At 38.0% G+C, this 24,221-nt stretch overlaps 1 protein-coding gene across 1 annotated transcript in view; it reads right to left on the bottom strand.

Moving 5' to 3' along the window:
• The window catches only part of LOC150094090 (dixin-like), a 334,744-nt gene that overhangs the window by 37,770 nt on the left and 272,753 nt on the right, over positions 1-24,221 (bottom strand). Inside the window, exon 14 of the mRNA XM_090412948.1 lies at positions 10,339-10,485. Coding sequence (XP_090269074.1) covers positions 10,339-10,485 — 147 coding nt within the window. The remainder of the gene's footprint in view (positions 1-10,338; positions 10,486-24,221) is intronic.

The following is a 24,221-nucleotide window of genomic DNA, read 5'->3' as shown; positions in this document are numbered from 1 at the left end:
TAAGTCGCGGTTTGAATTCGTAATCAGGCATAAACTCAGGTATAAGGTACAAAACATGTTTATTGGAAAAACATAAAACATTTACAGCTATGTAAGTTAAAATACTCAATGGATCAAAATTCACTCTAAGTTAAGGGTTATACTAAATCACAATGAATCAGAACAAGTTAAATCCTTCAATTATGAAAGGATAAGATTAGGTTTAAGCATAATACTACTACTATATAATTCCTTTCACAAGTTATTCACAGAATACGCATTGAACACTTTCATTAATATTCTATCAATAATTATCTTAATTCTAAATTTCATTTAAGCAAGCCTAGCCATTCACAAATTACTGCCTATTAACAACTCTTCTTTGTTCCACAAGAGCTTAATTAATTCAGTCAAATTCTCACTAAAAGTTCTCTACTAGTGTCCTTTAGTTACAATGCACACAAATTTCTTGTTCTTCTAAACGAATTTTAACATAGAACGAAAACTCTTACATTACCAGATCTTTTCAGGTTTCATGCCGTCATCTCATGTAGGACTGGATTACCTTATTGCCTATTCTTCGGCTGTCTTTGCGCCTGGCGATATGCTACGCTTTTTCTTCTAATCGTTTCCGACTGTTGCATGCTGTCTACTGCTCTGCAGGAAACATTCTCCAATGGGACATTCTGCTGAGGCTCAATTCCACATAGGCTGTGGTATCGCGATCAGCTCTGCTCGAAAATCTTCAAGCATTCTCAAGAAAGAACCTGCCATCCGTCATTACCATAGTCAGCCCATCGCTCTCTCACGAATCCTCCAACCAACTCCCCCTAAAACTCTAATCCCACAACCGAAGATCAAAAGGTCAAAAAGCCTCCTAAAACGGCGTGCTTCGTCTTTTATTCGCCCTATTCGGGTGCCCTCTATTCGATGTGGTTTTCACCCATGAACCCCATCGTTCATGCCCCTTGGTTGATCCTACAACTCTCCCTAACCTGTTAGGTTACATTATTCTAGGTAGCCACTCTGACGTCATTTTTCCGGTAGGTATAGCCTTCATCACTATGCTAGACTCGTACAGATTACACGCGATTATTCCGGATTACTACTTATAATTTTTCTCAGAATTTCTCGATGTACTAGACAGCTTACTTGGGAATTACAAATAACCTAACAATAACTCTCACTATATTGCACACATGGACTACACATTATTACAAAACATAAAATAATACTTTATAATTATTAGCTGATGTGCAGATATCTCCTTAATAAGTAGTAATTATCATGTTAAATCCTGAATAAAGAATTTTCTTGTAAAGCTCTCCATTCAGGATCTAATAACAGCCTCCCATCGATGTATCACAAACTTCAAGACTTGACATTTTGCTCCAATAAACTGTCATCCCCAGTCATTTATCCATATGTTCAGTTTATTCAAATCCTCTTGAAGGACTACCACCTCTATACTATTAATAATAACTCTTCCCAGCTTATCATCTGCAAACAATTGAACAGCCCCCCCCCCCTTGCAATCCATTGACAATGTCATTAATATAAAGGTTAAACAATATAGGTCCCAGTACCGAGCCTTTAGGACCTCCCTTGTAAGGTTCTGCCTCCTTGATACTGTTCACATATACACAACTCTGATACCTATCAGATAGCCAATCCTAAATGCAATTTACTAACCTGATCTAAACCCATGTGCTGTAATTTAAATATCAGCTTATCATGTGGTACCTTGTCAAATGCCTTGGTAAAATCCAAAAATATGGCAGAATGCCTTTCCTTCATTAACTGCTCTTGTCACTTTATTTTAAAAGGCGATCATATTATTAAATAAGAGCATCCCTTAACAAATCCATGTTGACTATATCAGATAATATTACTCTGATCTGTCCAAAGATGTATATGGTCCCTCACTAATTTCTCCAAGATCTGATCTTAAAACAACTAATGAAACACAAACTGGTCTATAATTTGACACTTCCAGTCTGCTACCACCATTATGCAATGGGTGGTAGCAGACTGCCTTATTGGCATCTAGTGACTCAGTATTTGAAACACATTCTCCTCTTGCAGTTCTAAACCTCAAATATTCCCTATCCCTCTAGTATTAAAACCTATTTCTCCATGATGAAATATCCAAATAAAGTATTCATTGAACAACTCCACTATGATCTTTGCATCAGTCACTCTATTCCTATTTTTATGCAACGTCATTTTCCACAATCACTTGTCGTTGGCCACATAGCTAAAAAAATTCCTTAGGATTTTCTTTGGATCTTAGGACCAATCATCTCATATTCCAGTTTTTCCTTCCTTACCATACTAGTCCTGGCCTGATGCATCTTCATGCATCTGCTTCCTGCTCTTCTCCTTATATCTCTTCCACAACCACTTTAATCTGCAGTTCCTGTTTGATGTTATTTGTCATCCACTTTACACCAAATTATGTTCTCTTCTTCACTCGTGGTATACAGCTTACTATTGCTTCTAATAAATATTCCTTCACAATTTCAAACACTAATGATATCTTGCACTTCCAATTTCTCCCTCCATGGAACTGCCCAAAGTTGATACTAAGACTATTATAATCACTGGCCTTATATTTCCACATGAATTCCTCTCTGTATGTTTGTATACAAACAAACACTAGAAGTGTAAGAAACAAGGCAAATGAAATCATTGCATTAACTGAGTGTTCACCCAAAAATTGTTGGAATAAGTGAGACATGGTTGGATGAGGATGATATTCTGACAGGAATGGAGAAGAAGCATTATGATGTGTTTCGTGAAGACAGAAAGGGTAAAAAGGGAAAGGGAATGCTATTGATGATAATTCTTTCTCTATGTCCACACAAGATAGAGATGCAAGAAGAAATAGTGTGAGGGGTTTTAAGGCAGTACAGAGAGATAGAGACAATTAGAATGAAATACTTAGATGTTGTTATAGACCTGGTAATGTGGAAAGTAGTGATCAGACCATTGTCTGATCACTACTTCATTCAGAGCAGGGAATGAAAAATTAGACAGAAAGGAGAAATGGAGCTTCGGAGATATTCAAGAACTATCTAGTAGAAGCAATTTCTAAATAAACTTCAAGGGTCAGAAGGTTAAATAGGGTAGGTGTGAAATAGATAAATGAAGAGATTAAGCATGCAATTCAGAGGAAAAAAAGCATTATGGACACAACATAAGAAGAGTGATAATAATCAATCCACGAGGATTGCAAAGAACAAGCAAGGAAAGTGACTTTGTTAGTAAGGGTAGCAAAAGTGAAGAATGAGCACCAGTTAGCTAATGAAGCTAAAAAGAATTCTAGCAAGTTCCATCTACATATAGCCAACTGCTTATCCTCCATCAACCAATCCTCCAAATCCTGGCAGCATCAACTTCCTGCAGTCTATTTCTATCAATATAGTACACAGGTCATCATATCATCCCAAACTATATGACATTTCAATTATGCAACATTCAACTGGTAGCCATTATTTTTTGTCTATAATACTAGTCAATTTAAGCCACTCTGCAGAATCTTTGTCATCTTCATTAGCCATTGCTCTCCCTAGTTTTGCATTATCAGCAAACAAACAACGGACATTTCCCTTTAAAAATTGTTTCCTGGATCACTACTGTACAAATTAAATCACAGTAGCAGCAGCTGCTGTCACTATGATTTAATTCCATAGAGTATGTCACTACAACTTTGATCCACAGAGTACATCAATTTTCCCATATGCCACTCTTTGAAGCTTGTCCATCAGTCATGCCTTACCTATTTCTCCAGCTTTATATTCATCCTTATTTGCTCTAATTCATCTAAGATCCATATGTTGTATCCTGTTAAAATGCCTTTGCAAAGTTCAACAGTATCACAGTGTATCCATTTCCTTCATCTAACTTAACTGTTACTATTATATGCCCTTCACAAAACGATGCTGATTCCCTCCACAGAATATATTACTGTCTACCCATCCTTTTTACCAACTTCAATACCTAAATCACTACTTGTGAGATACTGATTGATCTAATTTGCTGCATATACCTTGGCTGCCTCCTTTATACCATGGAACTATTTTGTTTCTTTCCACTCCCCTGGCATGTTCCCAGAGCTGAGACCTAAATGGTTTGGTCAAAGGAACTGCCAATTCCTCTGCACATGTATAATACATGGGCTGATAATACCATGGCTATGTTTATATCAATATTTGGCAATATCATAAGCACCTCCAATTCATCTATTTCTATTCCTGCATCAATCAATGCCACATATGGCACTGCAGTAGCTCCACCTGAATCATTTAATTAACTCAACTATTTCATTTGTTTCTACCAAAGATTTTCTTTGGCATGCTCAGCCAGCTTCCTCTCAATCTTTTTTTTGTCCTCCTTATTATATTAATCACCCTTCGTGCATGTGCTTAGTACTGCTCATGAACTTGCCAATCACCTTTCATTTTATATCTTCCATAACTTTTCTTTTTCTGCAACTCCTGCTTAATGATGCTACTCATCCATCTAACTCTTACCTGATTTATCATCCTAGCTGTGGGTATACATTTAGTACCCTAATCTGGAAAACTACAGTTATTGCAATCTCTCAGGTTAATATCACATGATCACACTTTGAAAATAATATACTTGCACTTATTGCAAAAATTTCTCATTATTGCAGATGCTTCTATCCTTAATATAAACTGCAATATTCCCTTTAGCCCATAACCTCACTCACTCATAAAGGGAGGGGGAGTGCTATTGATGATAGAGAAAGAGTTATGTCCATACAAGGTAGAGATGCAAGGGGGAAATGGGGCCAGTGGTTTTGAGGCAGTATGGTGTGAGATAGAGGTGAATAGAATCAAATACTTGGTGGGATGTTGTTATAGACCTGGTAATGTGGATGGTGGTGATAGTGAAATGTATAGTCAAATAAGCCAAGCAAATAAGAAAAGGGTGATCATTATGGGTGATTTTAATTATGGCAATATAGACTGGAATGAAGAGATAGCAACTGGAAGTAAAGAAAATGAGTTTCTTGAGTTTTTGAGGGATAACTACCTCAGACAGTATGTAACAGAGGGCACAAGAGGATTAAGGGTCTTGGATTTGGTCATCTCATCGGAGGATGTAATTATCAATGAGGTATCAAATCATCCACCAATTGGTGAAAGTGACCATGAGGTGATTACTTGGGTGGTTGCCAGCAGTGCAAGGACCCCTGTGAAAAAAGGGTATATGTGGAACTACAAGGGGGGTGATTATGAAGAGCTCAGGAGACAGCTTGCAGGTGTAGCATGGAATGAGGAGTTAGCTGGAAAAGAGATCAATGCAGCTTGGGGGATTTTCAAAAAATATTTAGTGGATGCAATGTCTAAATGTATACCACGGGTGAGAAGGTTAAATAAGTTAGGTGTGAGATGGATGAATAAAGAGATTAAGCATGCAATACAGAGAAAAAGGGCATTGTGGAGGCAGCATAAGAGAAGTGGAAGTAACCAATTTCATGAGTTCTACAAAGACCAGGCAAGGAGAGTGACTTGGTTGGTGAGAGTAGCTAAAGAGAGGTATGAACAGCAGTTAGCTAATGAAGCTAAAAAGAATCCTAGGGAGTTCTTTCGATATGTAGCCAGCAAAAGAAAGAATGATTATGGAAGGATGACATTGATTGGAGGAAATGGTATAAAGACAGCTGTTGCAGAATGTGTGGTGGAGATACTTAATGAGCAGTTCATAAAGATCTTTCAATCTTGTGAATGTGACTTCATGGAGAGATTAAGAGCAGTTGATGATGGGGAGGAGAGACTGACTGTAAGTGAGCAAGAGGTGTTTGGGGAGTTGAGTAAACTAGATGTAAATAAGGCTGTGGGACTTGATAATATATCACCGCGTATTCTGAAGGAATGTGCCAGAGAGTTGACACCTGCCTTGACATATTTTTTTAATACGAGTCTTGCACTTGGTCAAGTCCCTAAAGAGTGGAAGGAGGGCAAGATTGTGCCACTTCATAAAGGAGGTGATCGAACTCAAGCATCAAACTATAGGCCTATCTGTGTGTCGGGTGTTGTGGTTAAGTTGTTGGAGAAGCTTGTGAGAGCTAGAATCCAGAGTTGGGTTGACAACAATGGTATAATCTTTGATGGACAGCATGGATTTGCTAAAGGGAGGTCGTGTTTTAGTAATCTACTTACTTATTACAATAAAGTGACTGCTTCCTTGGACAGAGGAGAAGGATACACAGTAATATACTTGGATTTCGCAAAAGCTTTTGATAGAGTGCCTCATGATAAGTTGACAGTCAAACTAGAGCAGATGGGGTTGGATATTAGATTAGTGCATTGGATTGGAGACTGGCTATCTGATAGGTATCAACAAGTTGTGTATGGGGGTGCAATATCCAGGAAAAGGAAAGTCACTAGTGGAGTGCCTCAGGGATCTGTTTTAGGGCCATTACTATTTAACTTGTATATTAATGATATTGGCGAAGATTTGGATGGAGATATTCAGTTGTTTGCAGATGATGCAAAGTTGGGAAGAACCATAAAGAGTAGTGAAGATGTTGTGGCCTTGCAAGAAGACTTGAATAAATTGAGTGATTGGGCAAGCAAATGGGGGTGTGAGTTCAATGTTGCAAAATGTAAGGTTTTAAAATTTGGAAAACAAAGATGGGATGCAGAATTTATGCTTGGTAAGAATATATTGTTGGAAGTAGAGGAAATAAGAGATCTGGGAGTGATAGTGGATAAGGATCTAAAATTTAGGGGTCACATCGCCAAAATTGTGAAGACAACACAAAGACTTCTGGGAATGATGAGGAGGACACTGACGTGTAGAAGTAGGGAGATTCTTGTTCCATTGTATAAGGCTTTGATTAGGCCACACATGGACTATTGTGCCCAGATTTGGTCACCTGGTTTTCAGAAGGATGAGGAGATGTTGGAAAGGGTCCAAAGGCGACTGACTAAGGTAGTTTCTGACCTCTGGAATGTCGAGTATGAGGAAAGATTGAAAAGATGTAATTTGCAGAGACTAGTGGAGAGAAGGAAGAGGGGAGATATGATAGAGACCTACAAGTTGGTAAGGGGTTGCTATAGGATCAATGGTGGAGAAGTTCTACAGCGAATAGTGGGAGATCAGGGGAGAACCAGAGGTCATCCCTGGAAACTGTATAAAGAGGGTGTGAGTAGGGGAGTGAGAGGCAGGTTTTTTTCGTGCAGAGTTGTGAATGATTGGAATGCCTTGCCTGAGAGTGTGGTGTCTGCAAGGAGTTTGAATGTGTTTAAGACCCGGTATGATGAGATGTGTGTGAGATAAAAGGACCTCCTAGATGAGTCTTTGACTCCATGAGGTCTTGTTTAATAATAATAATAATAATATCGTCTGCTGAGTGTACTACTCAGTTTCATAACTTGGGCAAAATTCAGGTTGCTGGTTCACTCAATTATCTCAAAGATTCCAGCACACACACCTCCTTTAACCATATTCACAGACTGCACATTTCTAACTTTCAATGATCAACACTTTCTCAAGATACCTGACCAACTTCAAATTCATTCAAATGCAAATCACCATCAGTCTTATGTTGTTTCATCCATTAAACTCATCCACAAACTCCACATCATTCCTCTGCACAATCCATTTGCAATCATGCCCTTTCTTCTAAACTTGCCTGCATCATACTGTTAAATTGTGAATGAAATTATTTTGTATGTTTTAATTCTTCATTCACATTTAACATAATCTACCATGTTATAAGCAAGACTTGTAAATATCATTTGTTGTTAGTCTCTTACTTGTAAATTATTATTCATATAATTACTTGGAGTCTGTTTATTATTGTTTAATTAATTAATCTAAAGTATGTATTGGTATTGATAGGACTCTATATTAAAATATCATTCAGTTTATTTTATGAATTCCTGTGTAAATGTTGTAAGAAACTGTGTGTAAGTAAATTTAAATGTATATTAGATGAACTGTGATATATTTTTTTTTTTTATTAACATTACTGAAAGAGAAAGTAATTTTATGTAATTCTTCTGAATGCATTTGATTGGCTGTTGTCAAGGAAACAGTTAATTTTAGATAGTACATGTGTGGAGTGTGAGCTATGGTAAACAAGGGAGAAGGTGTTGATATGAGCTGAACTGGCTAGAACCAGATTTTGGCAAGAAGAGATTGAAGGTATTTTATTGGAAAACGAAAGAAAGAAGGGGAGAAGCATTCAGGACAGCAAGGAGTAAAATAACGGGTGGCAATAAGGAGATTTGGAAATGCCGTAAATAAATTAAGAAGGAACCGGGAAATTAATAGGCAATTAGGAATATTTATACAGAATTCTAAAATTACGATGAATTCCAATTGTTTTGAGGAAGAATAGTGCAAAGTTGAATTTAATGCATAGAAGAAAACAAGGATTAAGTAGATTACCTAAAACGAGTGCGTCAAGACTTGTGAAGCTCAATGTTTAATATTTCAGTTATATAGTGAAGATTCCTTTTGAATAGTGATACTTCAAAGTGATAGTTAACTTCAGTTTTAAGTAGATGTGCAAAGGATATAACCCGGTAAGAGCCGTCCACTTATTTTATATTTCAGCGTGAAGAAATAAGAGTTAGCTCTGCCTGATATATCTTAACATTAATTGTGGCGTTCTACTAAAATTAACCAAAGTATGGAGCTTAAAAGTGTTTTCCCCTTGAAGTGATAACTGCCTCATAATTGAATTAAATGTTGCTGACTGAGAAAGAATTAGAGAGTTCAACTATAAGAGTATTTACTGTAAGATTCTGTAACATTGAACTGTGCGAACCATTTTAATTATTCAGAAGAATGTAGAATTAACAGCTGGATGTCTGATGCCTAATGTTTTATGTTTGTTATGAATACCTGATCTAAGTTGATTTGCATTATCTTGTTTTCAAAGTTATACTTAATGTACACGTTATATAACCCTGCATTAAATGTTTTGTTTTATTGCATTTTTGAAAATTATCGAGACAACTACCGTGTTTGAATAAAAACTTTAGTTCAATATAACTAAAATCTACATTCGACGTTTCGACCTTTATGTCAAGGTCATCTTCTGGAGCATACAACTATACACAGAATATATGTATATAGATACTTGTTGTGCTCAATGTATTTCTACAACCAACAGATAACACTAATAATAGGACTCTAGCGTTGATGTATAATTTTTTTTTTTTTTTAATATATATATTTTTTATTTATTTATTTTATTTTTTTTATTTCACCAGAGGTCAGGCCAACAATTGTTGTAGCGGTTGGTCAGTGTCTTTAACAACCAGTTTGATTGTAGTGTAGCTTGTTTTCTGTGTATAGTTGTATGCTCCAGAAGATGACCTTGACATAAAGGTCGAAACGTCGAATGTAGATTTTAGTTATATTAAACTAAAGTTTTTATTCAAACACAGTAGTTGTCTCCATAATTTTCAAAAATGCATTCGGATCACACGTAAGCCTAAAAGAAAGGTTTTGTTTTATTGATTTCAATTTGGTGTTTGCCTGATTCTCTTCATTGCACCGCTCATAAAAAAATATCGGAATTCGCGGAAGCCTTAAATGATAATATTAACCTCAGCCTGTATAAAGTGAGATTGCAAAAGTTAGTTGATGATTGATTCCACTATATTATATAGACTAGTCTGAATATAGGGTGGCGCAGGATAATATAAATTTCTCTGTATTCAGATCAGTATCATTCAGCATCTAACAAATAAAAACAGATAATTTACATAAGAATAACGTTCCAACAAGATGGCGGATTCAAAGCCAGGATGTACGATCCAACAATACCATGATAGCAGACTGACACTCTTTATTCTTATTCACTTGTACCAGCAAACTCTCATATCTCACTCATACTACACTTGCCACCTCATTTGTCCTTGCCAAAATAATCATCTTTCACTTCCTCTCTTGGGATCATAACAGTCTCATTAACATTCTAATATTAATTCATAACTCACAACATCAGAAATTAATTACTCCTATATCTCATTGATAATTAGATCTGATACTATGACCAAATCCAAAATGTCCATCCCTCAACAATTCTTGAATGCTAACACCTTTTGGGATGATTCATTGTTTCAACCTATGTTTGCACAGTTTAAATCCTGCAGGTAACAGACCATTTTATTTTGCAAGCTTCTTTAATTATTGTATAATTCGTGCATGCAGCTAAATGGAATTTTAAAATGTAAATTAGGAATTTTTATGTGATACACAAAACCAAGTTATTAGCATTTAAAAGGCATTACATTTCAATATCATCAATATATCTAAACATTATTTTTTACTTCAAAATTATAACATCACAAAAAAACTTGCCTTGTAATTTTCAAGAGCATTCACCCTTTCCAATAGAGCTGAAATACCTTGCTCAACTGTATCCAAAGTATGCTGATAAGGATCATTAGAAGAAAAGCAATGCCGAAGACTTAACAGAGCTTCTCTTACAACTTGTAGCTCTTCTCTCTAAAAAATAAAAAAAAAAGTATTAATGAATTCCACTTGCATGCCACAACCATGTGAGAGGAATTCAGTGGAATTCAAAGATTTCAATTCCATGAAATCTCTTGTAAAAATATGCTGCAAACCTTCACCCTTATGATATCAATAATATCCCACATCATCCAATCAATGAAACTTCAGAAGGCATTTCCATCAAACAGTGCTCAAACCGGGTTTAGCAGAGACTTGACTCTGACTTCGTTACTATAATATATAGGCACCTTCATGGAGTAAGGATTTATCAACCAGAGGACCCTTTGCTAGTGAAGCAATGCTTATTTTCTTCCTCATCTCCATGGAGTCAAATACTAACTAATCATTATTCACACAATACTTACACCACTTCTAGAACTCATTCCCCAAAACTTCAGTATCACTCCTATAAACCACCTTGAATAAAAATTCCACCTTTTGGCTTACTAACTAGCCATTTTGACATACATATACCTTCAACAATCCAAGATATACCAACTCCATTGACTTGCCAGAATCTTGATCACTTGCCTCTGGATTCTCCCTACCACTACCTCATCTACATGGAATCCAAGCTGCGGTCTATGTATAGCATTTACATATGGCTTTGCTAAAACCTTATGAAGGGAAATTATAATAATCCTATTATTATTATGATTCTCGTGGAAAGGCTTAGACATTGGTTATGCATTTTATACTAAATAATTTAAGGAAATTACAACGTCAACTAGGATATACATTAAAATAAATTTTAATATACTTCAATATTTCAGCAACGTCACATTGCCATTTTCAAGAAACTTAAGAACAAGACACATGCATGCACAACAAACAGTAAGTGAGGAAGAACCAGGAGGCTATTATTTCTCCTAAAGTCCTGATGGTGCTCACTAGCAGGCAATGTTGGTATTCTTGGGCGATTGGGCTGAAGGTCTTCTGATGTAGGTTTCCCAAATTTGAGGCAGTCTCATGCAGCCAAATTTGTTGAGGTTTGGATTGTTTCTTAGGGCTGAAGCCAATTCCATGAAAAGCTTTTCACATTTGTATTTACTTCGGTGTGTTATCATGGCTTTCTTCCACCGTATTCTATGGCAGGTATCCAGCAAGACCAGAGTGGCTGTATTGGTGAAACCGGATGTAGTCCTTGTGTTCTGAAATTCTGATATTTGCTGTCCTGCCTGTTTGGCCAAAGTAGGACAACTTACAGCTGCAAGAGACCTGCTATACACCAGGTAGGTCTGGGGGGGGGGGGTAGAGGTTGGTCTTTAGTAGAGTGGATAAGGGATGCCAATTTTTTATATGGTCTGTAACAAGAAGTTAAGTCATGTGTTTTTAGGATTTTTGTAATTTCTTCTGAGGTATCTTGGATATAGGGTATGGTGATGGATTTAGAGTAATCCTTGTTGTGAGGGGGAGGGAGGGGCGTTGTGATTTACTGGTTTCAATATTTTTTGGATTTTTTGGGGGAGTAGCCATTGGCTGAGAAAGTGTTGAGAATGTGGTTTTTAGTTCTGTGGTTAGGGCACTGTCATTTGAACAGATAAGTTTAGCCCTGTTGTGTAGTGTCTTAGTGACTCCATATTGTTGCAAGGAGGGGTGTGGGATTGTTGGTGAATGTATCTGCCTGTATGGGTGGGTTTTCTATAGACTGAGAAAACCAAGATTTCATCACGCTGACAAGTGACTAGTGTGTCTAAGAACGGAAAGCAGTTGTTTTTTCTTCTTCCAGGGTGAATTTGATTCTGGGGTGTTGGTTGTTTAAGTATGTAGGAAGGAGAGGAGTGCATCGGAGCCATGTGGCCAAATAGCGAACACATCATCAACATAGCGAAGCCAAATGGTTGGTTTTTGTAGGGGCAGAGTTTAAGGCGTTCTCTTCAAAAGTCTCCATATAAAAGTTGGCCAAGGGTGGGGAGAGTGGAGAACCCATGGCTGTCCCCTCTATTTGTTTGTAGAATTTTCCTTGCCTAACAAAATAGCCCGAGTTCATTGTGAACTGAAATAGGGCTGTGATATCAGGAGGAAATTTAGCTTGGATTAGCCCTAAGGATTCTTTGAGTAGGACATTTGTGAATAAGGAGGAGACATCAAAATTGACCATTATGTCAGTGTGTTTGATTAAGTTTTTCTATGCTGGCTTTAAAGTGGGGCTGAGTTTTTTTTTATGTGTGAAGGTGTGTTGCCAGTATAGTGTGACAGAGCTTTGGCCAAATGTTTAGCTAGTTTGTATGTGGAGGAATCAATGCCTCAATGCCATCCACTATGGGACATAATAGCACATTTTCCTCATGTATTTTTGGGAGTCCATAAATATGGGGTGTATGGAGTTAAATGGTTTTAATTTGTTAGTGATTTCCATAGGCCAAGAAGTAACCTTCTTAAGGAGCCTGTGGAGTTTTCTAATTTGTGAGTTGATGGGATTGTATTCGATAAGGAGGTAAGTAGCCTGATCTAACAATAGAGCTTTTAGCTTACCTGTGAAATCCTCCTGGTTAACACATTCGCTGCCAACTACGAGTATACGCGTAGTTCGTAAATGAGCTTCACAAGCCAACTACAAGTATACTCTTATGTCGATTTACCAACCTCCTATGCCAAACACGAGTTATCCCTTTGTATACTTAATTTGGACCCTTGGATTCTGAATAAAGTGGAGAGCATGTCTGGGGGCTTGGTAGAAGAGAAATCATTTCAACTAAAATATAGTGTATTGTGTATGTGCCTCAGATGCCAACTACGAGTATACTCTTAGTTCGTATACGAGCTTCACAAGCCAACTACGAGTATACTCATATGTCGATTACCAACCTCTTATGCCAAGCGCGAGTTAATCCGTAGTATAACACGTAATTTGTAAATCAATTTTAAACTAGTAAAATCAATAAAAATAAAAACCAATCAATGAAATAAAAAAGCACTCAGTAAAATAAAAAAAAAACAATTTATTCAAATTAAGAATGGTACATTTTAAAACAATTTTCCACGTACAATGATAGTTTTTCCTGGCAAACAGGACAATAATAACGTGTTTCGCATCTACGTTTGTTTCTTGTACAGACACGGCACGGCTTTGTCGGGCGATTCTTTTTTTCTGTTGGTGGTAAAATTTCCAAATAATGAAAATCCCAATTCCTCCTGATATTCTCTGATGCTGTAAGTTCATCCATCCCAACAAAAATTGAGATAAATTGATCTCTAAATTTTAATGCAGACATTGCATTTCCAGTAATCATGTTATAAAATTTATGCGCATTTTGAATATATACCTCAAAAATGCATATTGCCAATTTCTTTGGCCATCTAATTGTCTTTCGTAAGGTGGAATAGTATGAAAGCATTTGATCAGACAGATTGGTGCCTGACATACCCAAATTATAATCCCTAACGATATTAGGTTTTAACTGAAATTTACCATTCCGATTTTGTGCTTCAACCATTTCAAATTTGTGCATATTTGAAATGGAAAGGACTTCCCTCTTATCCTTGCATTTACTGACTACAACAGGACCTCTTCTTTGCCAGACAAATTCCCCTTTCTTTAGTTTCTTTCGAATAACATCTGGTGGATTGTTTTTCTTATTATTTCTCAGCGTTCCACACACATACGTTTTTCTGTTGGTAAGCGATTCTGTTAGAGCTACAGAATTATAAAAATTGTCCATATGCAATACATAACCCCTGTCTAAATATTCTTCCATCAAGTGGAATACAACATCATATGCGTGACCCATTTTCGCTAAAGACGATTCAGATTTTCCTGTATAAATTTTTATTTTTTATCACCAATCCATTTTATTCGCACAGTTCATAGAATTTCACGCCATATTTATGTTTTTTGTTTTTGTGTATTGCCGAAATGCCAGTCTACCGCGCCACAACACCATTGACTCATCAATACATAAGTTTCTGTCTGGTGTGTAGCAATTTCGCATTACACTATTAAAATGATCTAGGACTGGTCTTAAATTTGTGCAATTTATCATTAGCTGCTTGGGAATTATCTGTGAAATGCAAATGACGCAATAAAATTTGAAATCGATTTCGGCTCATTTTAGAGCGCCAAAATGGCAAATTGTAAAGTTGATTTGTACGCCAATAATGCTCAATAGACGGTAAATTACAAGGCCCATATGAAGTAAAATTCCAAGAAATAATTTCATTTCAGGTATGTCTGTTGCTTTCCAGTTAGAAATTCTTCGACTTTTTTTGAAGTGCGCTCGGCTTTACTCAATATTTTGTGAAGCATATAAATTGGTTTGTTCTACTAAAATTGTGAGAAAATCTTCAGAAAAGAAAAATTCAACTAACCTTTTGATACTGAAATTTCCAGTGTCAATTTTAAAACCTGCAGTTTCAACAAAGTCAAATTGTGGGGGCTCTTCTTCTGAATTTTCCCAATAAGTTGATGATGTATTTGGCTGGTTGCTAACTTCATCTTCAAAAGTTTCTTCATCATTGGAGTCACCGCTAGAGTCGTCTGTAGGATCATCTTCGGAATCGGAACCAAATATTTCATGAAATTCATCATCGCTCATATTAGCATAAGCTTCTACTTCTATATCAGTAAGTTTTCTTTTACTGGTCATGGCGAAATTGAAGGTTCTTAGAGACTAGAACTGAACTAGACGTAATAAACACTGGCGTCAGCACATGTAATATATAGATGGAAATGATACAAGATTACTCGTAGTTGGCGTATGAAACAAAATTCAATCTGATAAGTCAGCTATGAGATTACTCGTAGTGACCTTGAAGATGGGAGTGATACGAGATTACACGTAGTTGGCGTATGAAACAAAGTTCTGTCTGATAAGCCGGCTACAAGATTACACGTAGCGACCTTGAAGACACGAAAAGCGCTTGGCGTGCGGGAACAAACTATGACTGAGTAGCGTGGCAGCGAACGTGTTAAGCAATACTGTGGTGTTCCCTTTATCAGCTTTGGTGATTATTATTTTCTTGTTTTTCTTTAATTCTAGTAGAGATTTAATTTCCTTACTGGGCATGTTGGCTTTTGGTGGTTTAGCTTTGGTCAGAACACAAGCCACATCCAGTCTAATATCGTTGGCAACGTGGTTTGGAAGGTGTCATATCCCACATTCAACTCCTATCATATCTTCAGCAGCTATTCTTCTGGGCACAATGGAAGTTGTGGCCACGTGCGAGGGCGTCGAGTGCTTTAGGTTTCACACTAAATGACGAAAGGTTGACTACCATTTCAGTAGGAAGTTGTGGTTTCGAGATAGTTTTTTTTAAATTTTCAAATTTTTTGATGTGTCTATCTCGTACTTTTTAAAATTCTTTCTCTGCTGCAGTGCACGAAATGTCGCATAAAACAGACCAAATTTCGTGGCTTAAGGTGCTTGAGAGGTCATCTTCGAGTGCCCAGATAGCTAAGTTAGCATCATTCAGGAAGCAGTGAGTCGTGGCAATTTGTCCCCTGAGCAAGGCTTGGCTGGCACAGTTATAAATACAAAGAGCCTTTTGCGAAGAGAAACTGTGCTTGAATTTGACACAGTTAGGAATTACCTGGTTATCCCAGCAGCGTTTTAGGAAGGCGAGACTATTCAGTTGTCTTGATAGCTTTAACTTCATTTTATCGTAATGGAGTGCTGTACGTGTGATATCATCTCCGTGGATTTTTCGTAATTCTCGTGGAAAGGCTTAGATGTCGGTTATGCATTTTTTACTAAATAATTTAAGGAAATTATAACGTCAACTAGGATATACATTAAAATAAATTTTAATATACTTCAGTATTTCGGCAACGTCACGCTGCCATTTTCAAGAAACTTAACAAGACACGTGCATGCAAGCACAAGAAACAGTAAGTGAGGAAGAAGCAGGAAGCTTTATTTCTCCTAAAGTCCTGACGGACAATGTTGGTATTCTTGGGCGATTAGGTTGAAGGTCTTCTGATGTAGGTTTCCCAAATTTGAGGCAGTCTCATGTAGCCAAATTTGTTGAGGTTTGGATTGTTTCTTAGGGCTGAAGCCGATTTTGAAGAGAAAGCCTTAAACTCTGCCCCACAAAAACCAACCATTTCGCTTCGCTATGTTGATGATGTGTTCGCTATTTGGCCACATGGTTCTGATGCACTCCTCTCCTTCCTAACATACTTAAACAACCAACACCGCAGAATCAAATTCACCCTGGAAGAAGAAAAAAACAACTGCCTTCCTTTTTTAGACACACTAGTCACCCGCCAGCCTGATGGAACCTTGGTTTTCTCAGTCTATAGTAAACCCACCCATACAGGCAGATACATTCACCAACAATCCCACCCACCCCTCATTGCAACAATATGGAGTCATTAAGACACTACACAACAGGGCTAAACTTATCTGTTCAAATGACAATGCCCTAACCACAGAACTAAACCACATTCTCAATACTTTCTCAGCCAATGGCTACCCCCCACCTAAAAAAAAATCCAAAAAATATTGAAACCAGTAAACCACAACGCCCCTCCCTTCCCCCTCACAACAAGGATTACTCTAAATCCATCACCATACCCTATATCCAAGATACCTCAGAAGAAATTACAAAAATCCTAAAAAAACATGACTTAACTTCTTGTTACAGACCATATAAAAAATTGGCATCCCTTATCCCGCTCTACTAAAGACCAACCTCTCCCCCCCCCCCCCCCAGACAGCAAATATCAGAATTTCAGAACACAAGGACTACATCCGGTTTCACCAATACAGCCACTCTGGTTTTGCTGGATACCTGCCATAGAATACGGTGGAAGAAAGCCATGATAATACACCGAAGTAAATACAAATATGAAAAGCTTTTCATGGAATTGGCTTCAGCCCTAAGAAACAATCCAAACCTCAACAAATTTGGCTGCATGAGACTGCCTCAAATTTGGGAAACCTACATCAGAAGACCTTCAGCCCAATCGCCCAAGAATACCAACATTGCCTGCTAGTGAGCGCCATCAGGACTTTAGGAGAAATAATAGCTTCCTGGTTCTTCCTCACTTACTGTTTGTTGTGCCTGCATGCACGTGTCTTGTTCTTAAGTTTCTTGAAAATGGCAACGTGATATTGCCAAAATATTGAAGTATATTAAAATTTATTTTAATGTATATCCTATTTGACGTTGTAATTTCCTTAAATGATTTAGTAAAAAATATTATGATTCAGTCCTCCAAAGAGTCACAAGATGCATCATGTGAGGCCCATCCTAAAAAACACAAAGTATACTATATGACTCCTTGAACTCATTAACTGTTCATGCTATCACCACTATCACACACAATGCATTTCATAGTGCAACCGCCCTCCATGCAAAGAAACCACTCCTCACCCTCTTGCTCACAGGTTCCTTTCATAACTTCCCACTGTTCCAACCAACGAAAGCACTCCGCAGTGTCACTGTAACTATCTTTTAGCAGTTTAAAGTCTCAATCATATCACCTCTCCTATCTACCAAACTCTGCAGTCCACATTCCCTCAGCCTATCTTCATAAATAACATTGTTTAATCATGAAACTGTTTTTGTTATCCATCTCTGCACTCTTTCCATGTTTTCATCATTCCCTTCAAATCAAGGGTGACCAAATCTGAGAACAATAGTCCAAGTATGGTTTGTTGAGGGCATTGAAATAGAATGATAACTAATCTCTGCAGGTCAGCATCCTTCCTAGTATTTCAGCAATCCTCTGGGTTACCTTCACCACCATTCCAATGTTCCCTGAATTTCAGGTTTCTGTCAATCATCACCCATATCCCTTGCCTCTCCTACCTCCTCCAGTACAGTTCCTTCAACAGTATACAGCCTCCCATCAATGTATCCCAAACTTCAAGACTTTTGCTGCATTAAACTGGCATCCCCCACTCATTTACTCATCTGTCCATGCCTTTCCTTCATCAACTGCTCATCACTTTATTATAAAAGTCAATCATATTAAGGGGCAGTAGCAGACTGAAAGTGGTAAATTATAGGCCAGTTTGTGTGTGTCATCAGTAGTTGTTAAGGTCTTGGAAAAATTAGTGAGGGACTATATACAGTGTTGGGCAGATGAGGGTAATGTTATCTATGAGAATCAACATGGATTTGTTAAGGTTCACTCTTGCTTTAGTAATATGATTACCTTTTATTATTACGGGTGACTCTAGGGATTCCTTAGGCTCATCAAGGGAGGCCCTAAACATCATGTCCACACAACTATACGACATTCTCACAGTATCTATCATACCTTGAACTCACTCATCGTCATAGCACCCCGCAACAGACTCTGGCAGCTTATTCCACTCATTTACTACTTTAAAATTAAAGAAACCAGCTCTAACACCCCTGCTAACCACACTCTTTGCCCAGCTTCCACAGGTGTCCTCTAGTTCTCCCACCACCAGTGCTGATCGCAAAAATATCCTCTGAATTAATCCTATAGAAACCCTTTAGCAATTTGAATGTCTCAATCATATCTCCCCTTTTCTGCCTATCAACTAATTTCTGCAACCCACAAATCTTCAACCTGTTCTCTTATGGTTCATTCCATAGACCCGCTATCATCTTAGTCACTCGCCTCTGGATCCTCTCCACCTCCTCCCCATCAAGAAGGAACCTAGGTGACCAAATCTGGGCACAGTAGTCGACATGAGGTCGTATCAAGGCTCGGTACATAGGTACAATAACTTGCTTGTCTCTGCTCGTCAAGGTATTTTTCAACAACCAAGTGAGTTGATAAGCTGATTTAGCTACTTTTGCAATGTGGCCCCTAAACTTCATCTCCCTATCCACCAACACTCCCAAGTCCCTGGCCTCATCAATCTCCTGGAGTACAGTTCCACCAATGTGGTATACTGCTGCTAATCTTTTCACCCCAAAATGCATAACCTTACATTTTGTCACATTAAATTGATATCCATTCTCCTTAGCCAAGAACTCCAATCTATCCAAGTCATCCTGCAAGATTTTGACATCTTCTGCATTCACTATTGCCCTAACCAACTTTGCATCATCAGTGAACAAATGAACTGTTCCTCTTAGATCCTTCCCTATATCGTTAATGAACAAATTAAACAGCAGTGATCCAAGAACAGAACCCTGCAGCACACCACTAGTCACAGGCCATCTTTTGGACTCTACTCCTGAATAAACTACTCTTCGATATCTCTCCATCAACCACCCACCTATCCATCTCACCAACCCTATATCCATTCCCATATGTTGTAGTTTACGGATTAGAATTCCATGTGGTATCCTGTTAAATGCCTTTGCCAGGTCCAGCAGTATCACTGTGTTATAAAACTTGAGAAAGTTACTGAGGCATAATCTACCCTTCACAAAGCCATGCTGTCCTCCGTACAGCATCTCATTTTCATCAATCCATTCCTGTATTTTTCCCTTGACTACTTTCTCCAAGACCTTGACAACGACTCTTGATATGCTGATCGGTCGGTAATTTGCAACCATAGTCTTGGATCTTCCTTTATGCAGTGGAACAATTTTCCCCTCTTTCCACACCTTTGGGACTAAACCAGACCGGAGACTCAGATTAAACAACATGGTCCAGGGCACTGATAATTGTTTAGCTGCTTCACGCAAGACCCATGCCGGAATACCATCCAATCGCAGAGATGTATTCACATTAAGGTTCTGTAATAGACTATTCACCTCCATTTCATTCATTACAATTCCCATATAAATTAATGGTTCCTTCCCCACCTGGATGATATACTTTTGCAAAGTGCTGCTCAGTAACTCCACTATATTGACTGATTCAGTGACCTCCTTACCATCGTCATTCCTTAAAATCATTTTGCCGTGTACAGTTTTTTTCTTGCTTGCAGCATATTGAAAGAACTGTTTGGGATTCTCTTTAGCTTGCATAGCTAGTTTCCTTTCATAATCCGCTTTTGCTGTTTTTTATCACACTCGTTACCCTTCTGGCCTGCACGTCACCTCTTTCTTTAAATTCCCTCCACAGTTGTCTCTTTTTTTGCAGCTCAAGCTTAATGGTGATATTCATCCATTTAACCCCTACTTGTTTTACTATTCGGACCCTAGGTATACAATCAGCCATAACCTCCTGTAAATGCTCCTTGACCACTTTCCATGCTCTATCGACATCCAGCCCTTGCAGTTGTATATACCATGGCACAGATCCAAGCAATCTCCTAAGCTTGTCATACTTGCCAGCACGGTAATTCCACATATACCCTGTCTTAATCGAAAAGTCCACACCTTTAGCCACCTCCCAGGTCAAGACCTTATGATCACTCTCACCAATAGGTGGCAACATGGTCATATTCATTACAGTCAAATTCTCAGATGCTATTACCAGGTCAAGCACTCTCACACCCCTAGTATTTTCAATTAGATGCCGTCTCAGATAGTTATCCGTTAATAATTTAATAAAATGCATTTCCTTCCTCACGTGTCCTCTCCTCCTTCCAATCAATGTTACCATAGTTGAAATCCCTTATAATAATTATCCTCCTTCCACTCATTTCATCAATTTGTTTATGCATACTATCTCCACCATCTATTCCATCACCTGGTCTATAGCAGCACCCAACTGTATATTTTATTCTGCCAGTCTCAATCTCACACCAAATAGCATCAAATGAGCTCTTTTCACTATCCTGCGATACAACTTCAATTCACCTTAGCTGCATTTCATCAGCTATCATCAATAACACCCCTCCCCCCATTTAATTCTCTGTCCCTCCTAAACATACTATAACCTACACATTCTATCCCACTAACTATATCATCATCAGTCAGCCATGTTTCACTAATGCTAATAACCTGTGGCCAGGCAGAGCCAATCAAGGCCAAAAATTCTTCCTTCTTGTTCCTAATACTCCTGGCATTAGTATACATGAAATGCAGTGATCCCTTTGTCCCACCCCTATCTTGATGTGTTATTCTAACTATCCCATTCTGATTTTTTGTCCTTAGTACTGGCTCAGGTACATTATATACATTTTTACACTCAACTGTCTCACTGATGTCCACATATCCACTCCCCCCTCCCAATCCTTGGTAATTCTAGTTTCCCTAGTTCTGCACATCCATTTTCACTTCATTCAACACTTTTTCCAGTCTCCGCACACAAAAGCCATTCAAATGCAGGCCATCTTGTATAAATCCTTTCGCCCATCAAACTCATTCCACACGTCCACGAATTCCACACCACACCATATGCATAACCTGCAAATAATGTCATCTGCGATTATGACCCTCCTTCTAAACTCCTCGCTGTCAAACCGTGGCAACAGACTCACCATTCTAACTCTGTCACTCTTTTCTTTTGCCATCTTTAACAATACTTATACTTTCAAGTCCTCTCTCATAAAAACTTTATCTCCTTTCAATTCATTCATACCCGCCACAACTATCAATTCTTTCACCCTCTGTTTTTGCGCTCTAATACTCTCACTTACATCCTTAAATTTCACACCCAGTAAGTACGATTTAGTTAAACTCCCATCTATCACTCCTCTTAATAACGAGTCACCATACAACACTCTTTCCTTCATTTCAGAAACTCTCCCACTCTTACACTTATTTTCCCTTTCAAACACTTGTTTATTTACGTTAGCCGAATCACTCCAGAAAGAGTTTTGCAGGTGCTCTAATTGCTGCTGTGCATTTTGTATCACTGCGTGCAACCTAGCGATCTCACTTCCTACAAATAATTCGTCTTTTTTTTTTTTTATCATTTAAACCATTTTCTCTCTCTGTATAGTTGCTTTCAATCTTTCTTTGATCACCGCTCTCCCATTGCCATCTTGTACATTGCAATTCCCTATCAAGCCACTATTTTCACTCAGATTCTGGCTTTCTTCAACCATAACTGTCTCACAACCTGATACATACTTCAACTCCTCACTTTGCTTACACTTTCTGCACATTCTCCCACCACTATCACTTTCAATCCAAACTCAAGCCTCATTTGGAAATGCATACATCCCGCACATCACATTGGACAAACACTCTCACATTAGTTTTTGAACAAAGGCATCGTATTTTTGGACGCCATTATCTTACGTCGCATTAGCGCCATGTGCTAATCTATGAAATGTATCGTTAAAATACTAAATTAAATAAAACGAAAATCACACCAAAATCACACAGACATAACAAGCTACCAAAATTAGACAATATTATGTTATGATTTAAACCTATATTCTAATTTTCACTCAAAATTATACTTAGCTTTTGGGAGCTCTCTGAAAATACCACAGATCGTGCAGCCCTCTAGTGGCTACTGCAAGAGGGCTATTTTATAATATTATATTTATAATATTATATTATTATAATATTTATTATAAAGGCAACCTTTATAATAAGGTGATAAGAACAGTTGATGAAGAAAAGGCATATATTGCCATTTTTGGATTTATCGAAGGCATTTGACAGGGTGCCACATGATAAGCTGATATTTAACTTGCAGCACATGGGATTAAATGTCGGGCTAGTCAAATGGATTCAGGATTGGCTGTCTGATAGGTATCAGAGTTGTGTATGGTGGGACAATATCAAGGAAGCAGAAGGTTACAAGTGGGTTTCCACAGGGCTCAGTACTGGAACCTGTATTGTTCAACCTTTATATCAATGACATTGTCAATGGACTGCAAGGGGATATTTACTTGTTTGCAGATGATATGAAGCTGGGAAGGGTTATCAGTAATACTGCAGATGTGGTAGCCCTGCAAGAGGATTTCAATAAACTAGACAGATCGGCAAATGAATTGGGGTGTCGGTTTAATACAGCAAAATATATTAAACCGACAGTCTTCAAGTCTTGAAGTTTGGGATCCATTGATGGGAGGATGCATACTCGATTGGAAGAATCTTATACTGGAGAAAGTAAGGGAGTCAAGAGATCTGGGGGGTTATGATTGATAGAAAACTGAAATTAAGGGAGCATATTGCAAAGGTGGTGAAGGTAAGCCAGAGGATTGCTGCAATACTGAGAAGAACGCTTACCTGTAGAGATAAAAGAGTTATCATTCTGTTGTATAAGACCCTGATCGACCACATTAAGACTATTGTTCTCAAATTTGATCTGCAGGATTTGAAGGGAATAAATTAACTGTGGAAATGGTACAGAGGTATATAATAAAGATGGTTTCAGGACTGTACAATGTCAGTTACGAGGATAAACTGAGGGAATGTAGACTGCAGAGTTTTATGGATAGAAGAAGGAGAAGTGATATGATCAAGACTTTTATACTGTTGAGAGGCAGTTACAGGGTAGACATTGGGGAGTCTTTTGCTTGGTGGAACGGCAGGAAGGAGCAGTGACAAGGGGCCATCCCTGGACGTTACAAAATGAAGCTGTGAGCAAGAGGATGAGGAGTGGTTCCTTTGCATGGAGGGTGGTTGAACCGTGGAATGCATTGCCTGAGAGAGTGGTTAGAGCAAGAACGGTCAATGAGTTTAAGGAATTGTATGATAAACTTTGTGTTTCCTAAGAATGACCTTCCACAACTGAGTCTTGACTGCATGGAGGCCTGGATAACAACAATACTAAAACAAGATTGCACCTTAAGAAATCCATGCTGACCAGCAGATAATATTACTCTCATCTGCCCAATGCTGTAAATGATCCATCACTAATTTCTCCAAGATCTTAACCACCGATGAAATACAAACTGGTCTATAATTTGACACTTCCAGTCTGCTACTATGTTTATACAATGACACCATCCTTCCCTCCTTCCACTTCTCACGTATCTTTCACATGGCAAGACTGTCAT

This window comes from Typopeltis vanoorti, chromosome 23, assembly GCF_054136105.1.
Source record: "Typopeltis vanoorti isolate ZY-2024b chromosome 23, IOZ_Tvanoo_1.0, whole genome shotgun sequence".
Lineage (NCBI taxonomy): Eukaryota > Metazoa > Arthropoda > Arachnida > Uropygi > Thelyphonidae > Typopeltis > Typopeltis vanoorti.
This window is presented reverse-complemented; position numbering and strand designations above follow the sequence as displayed.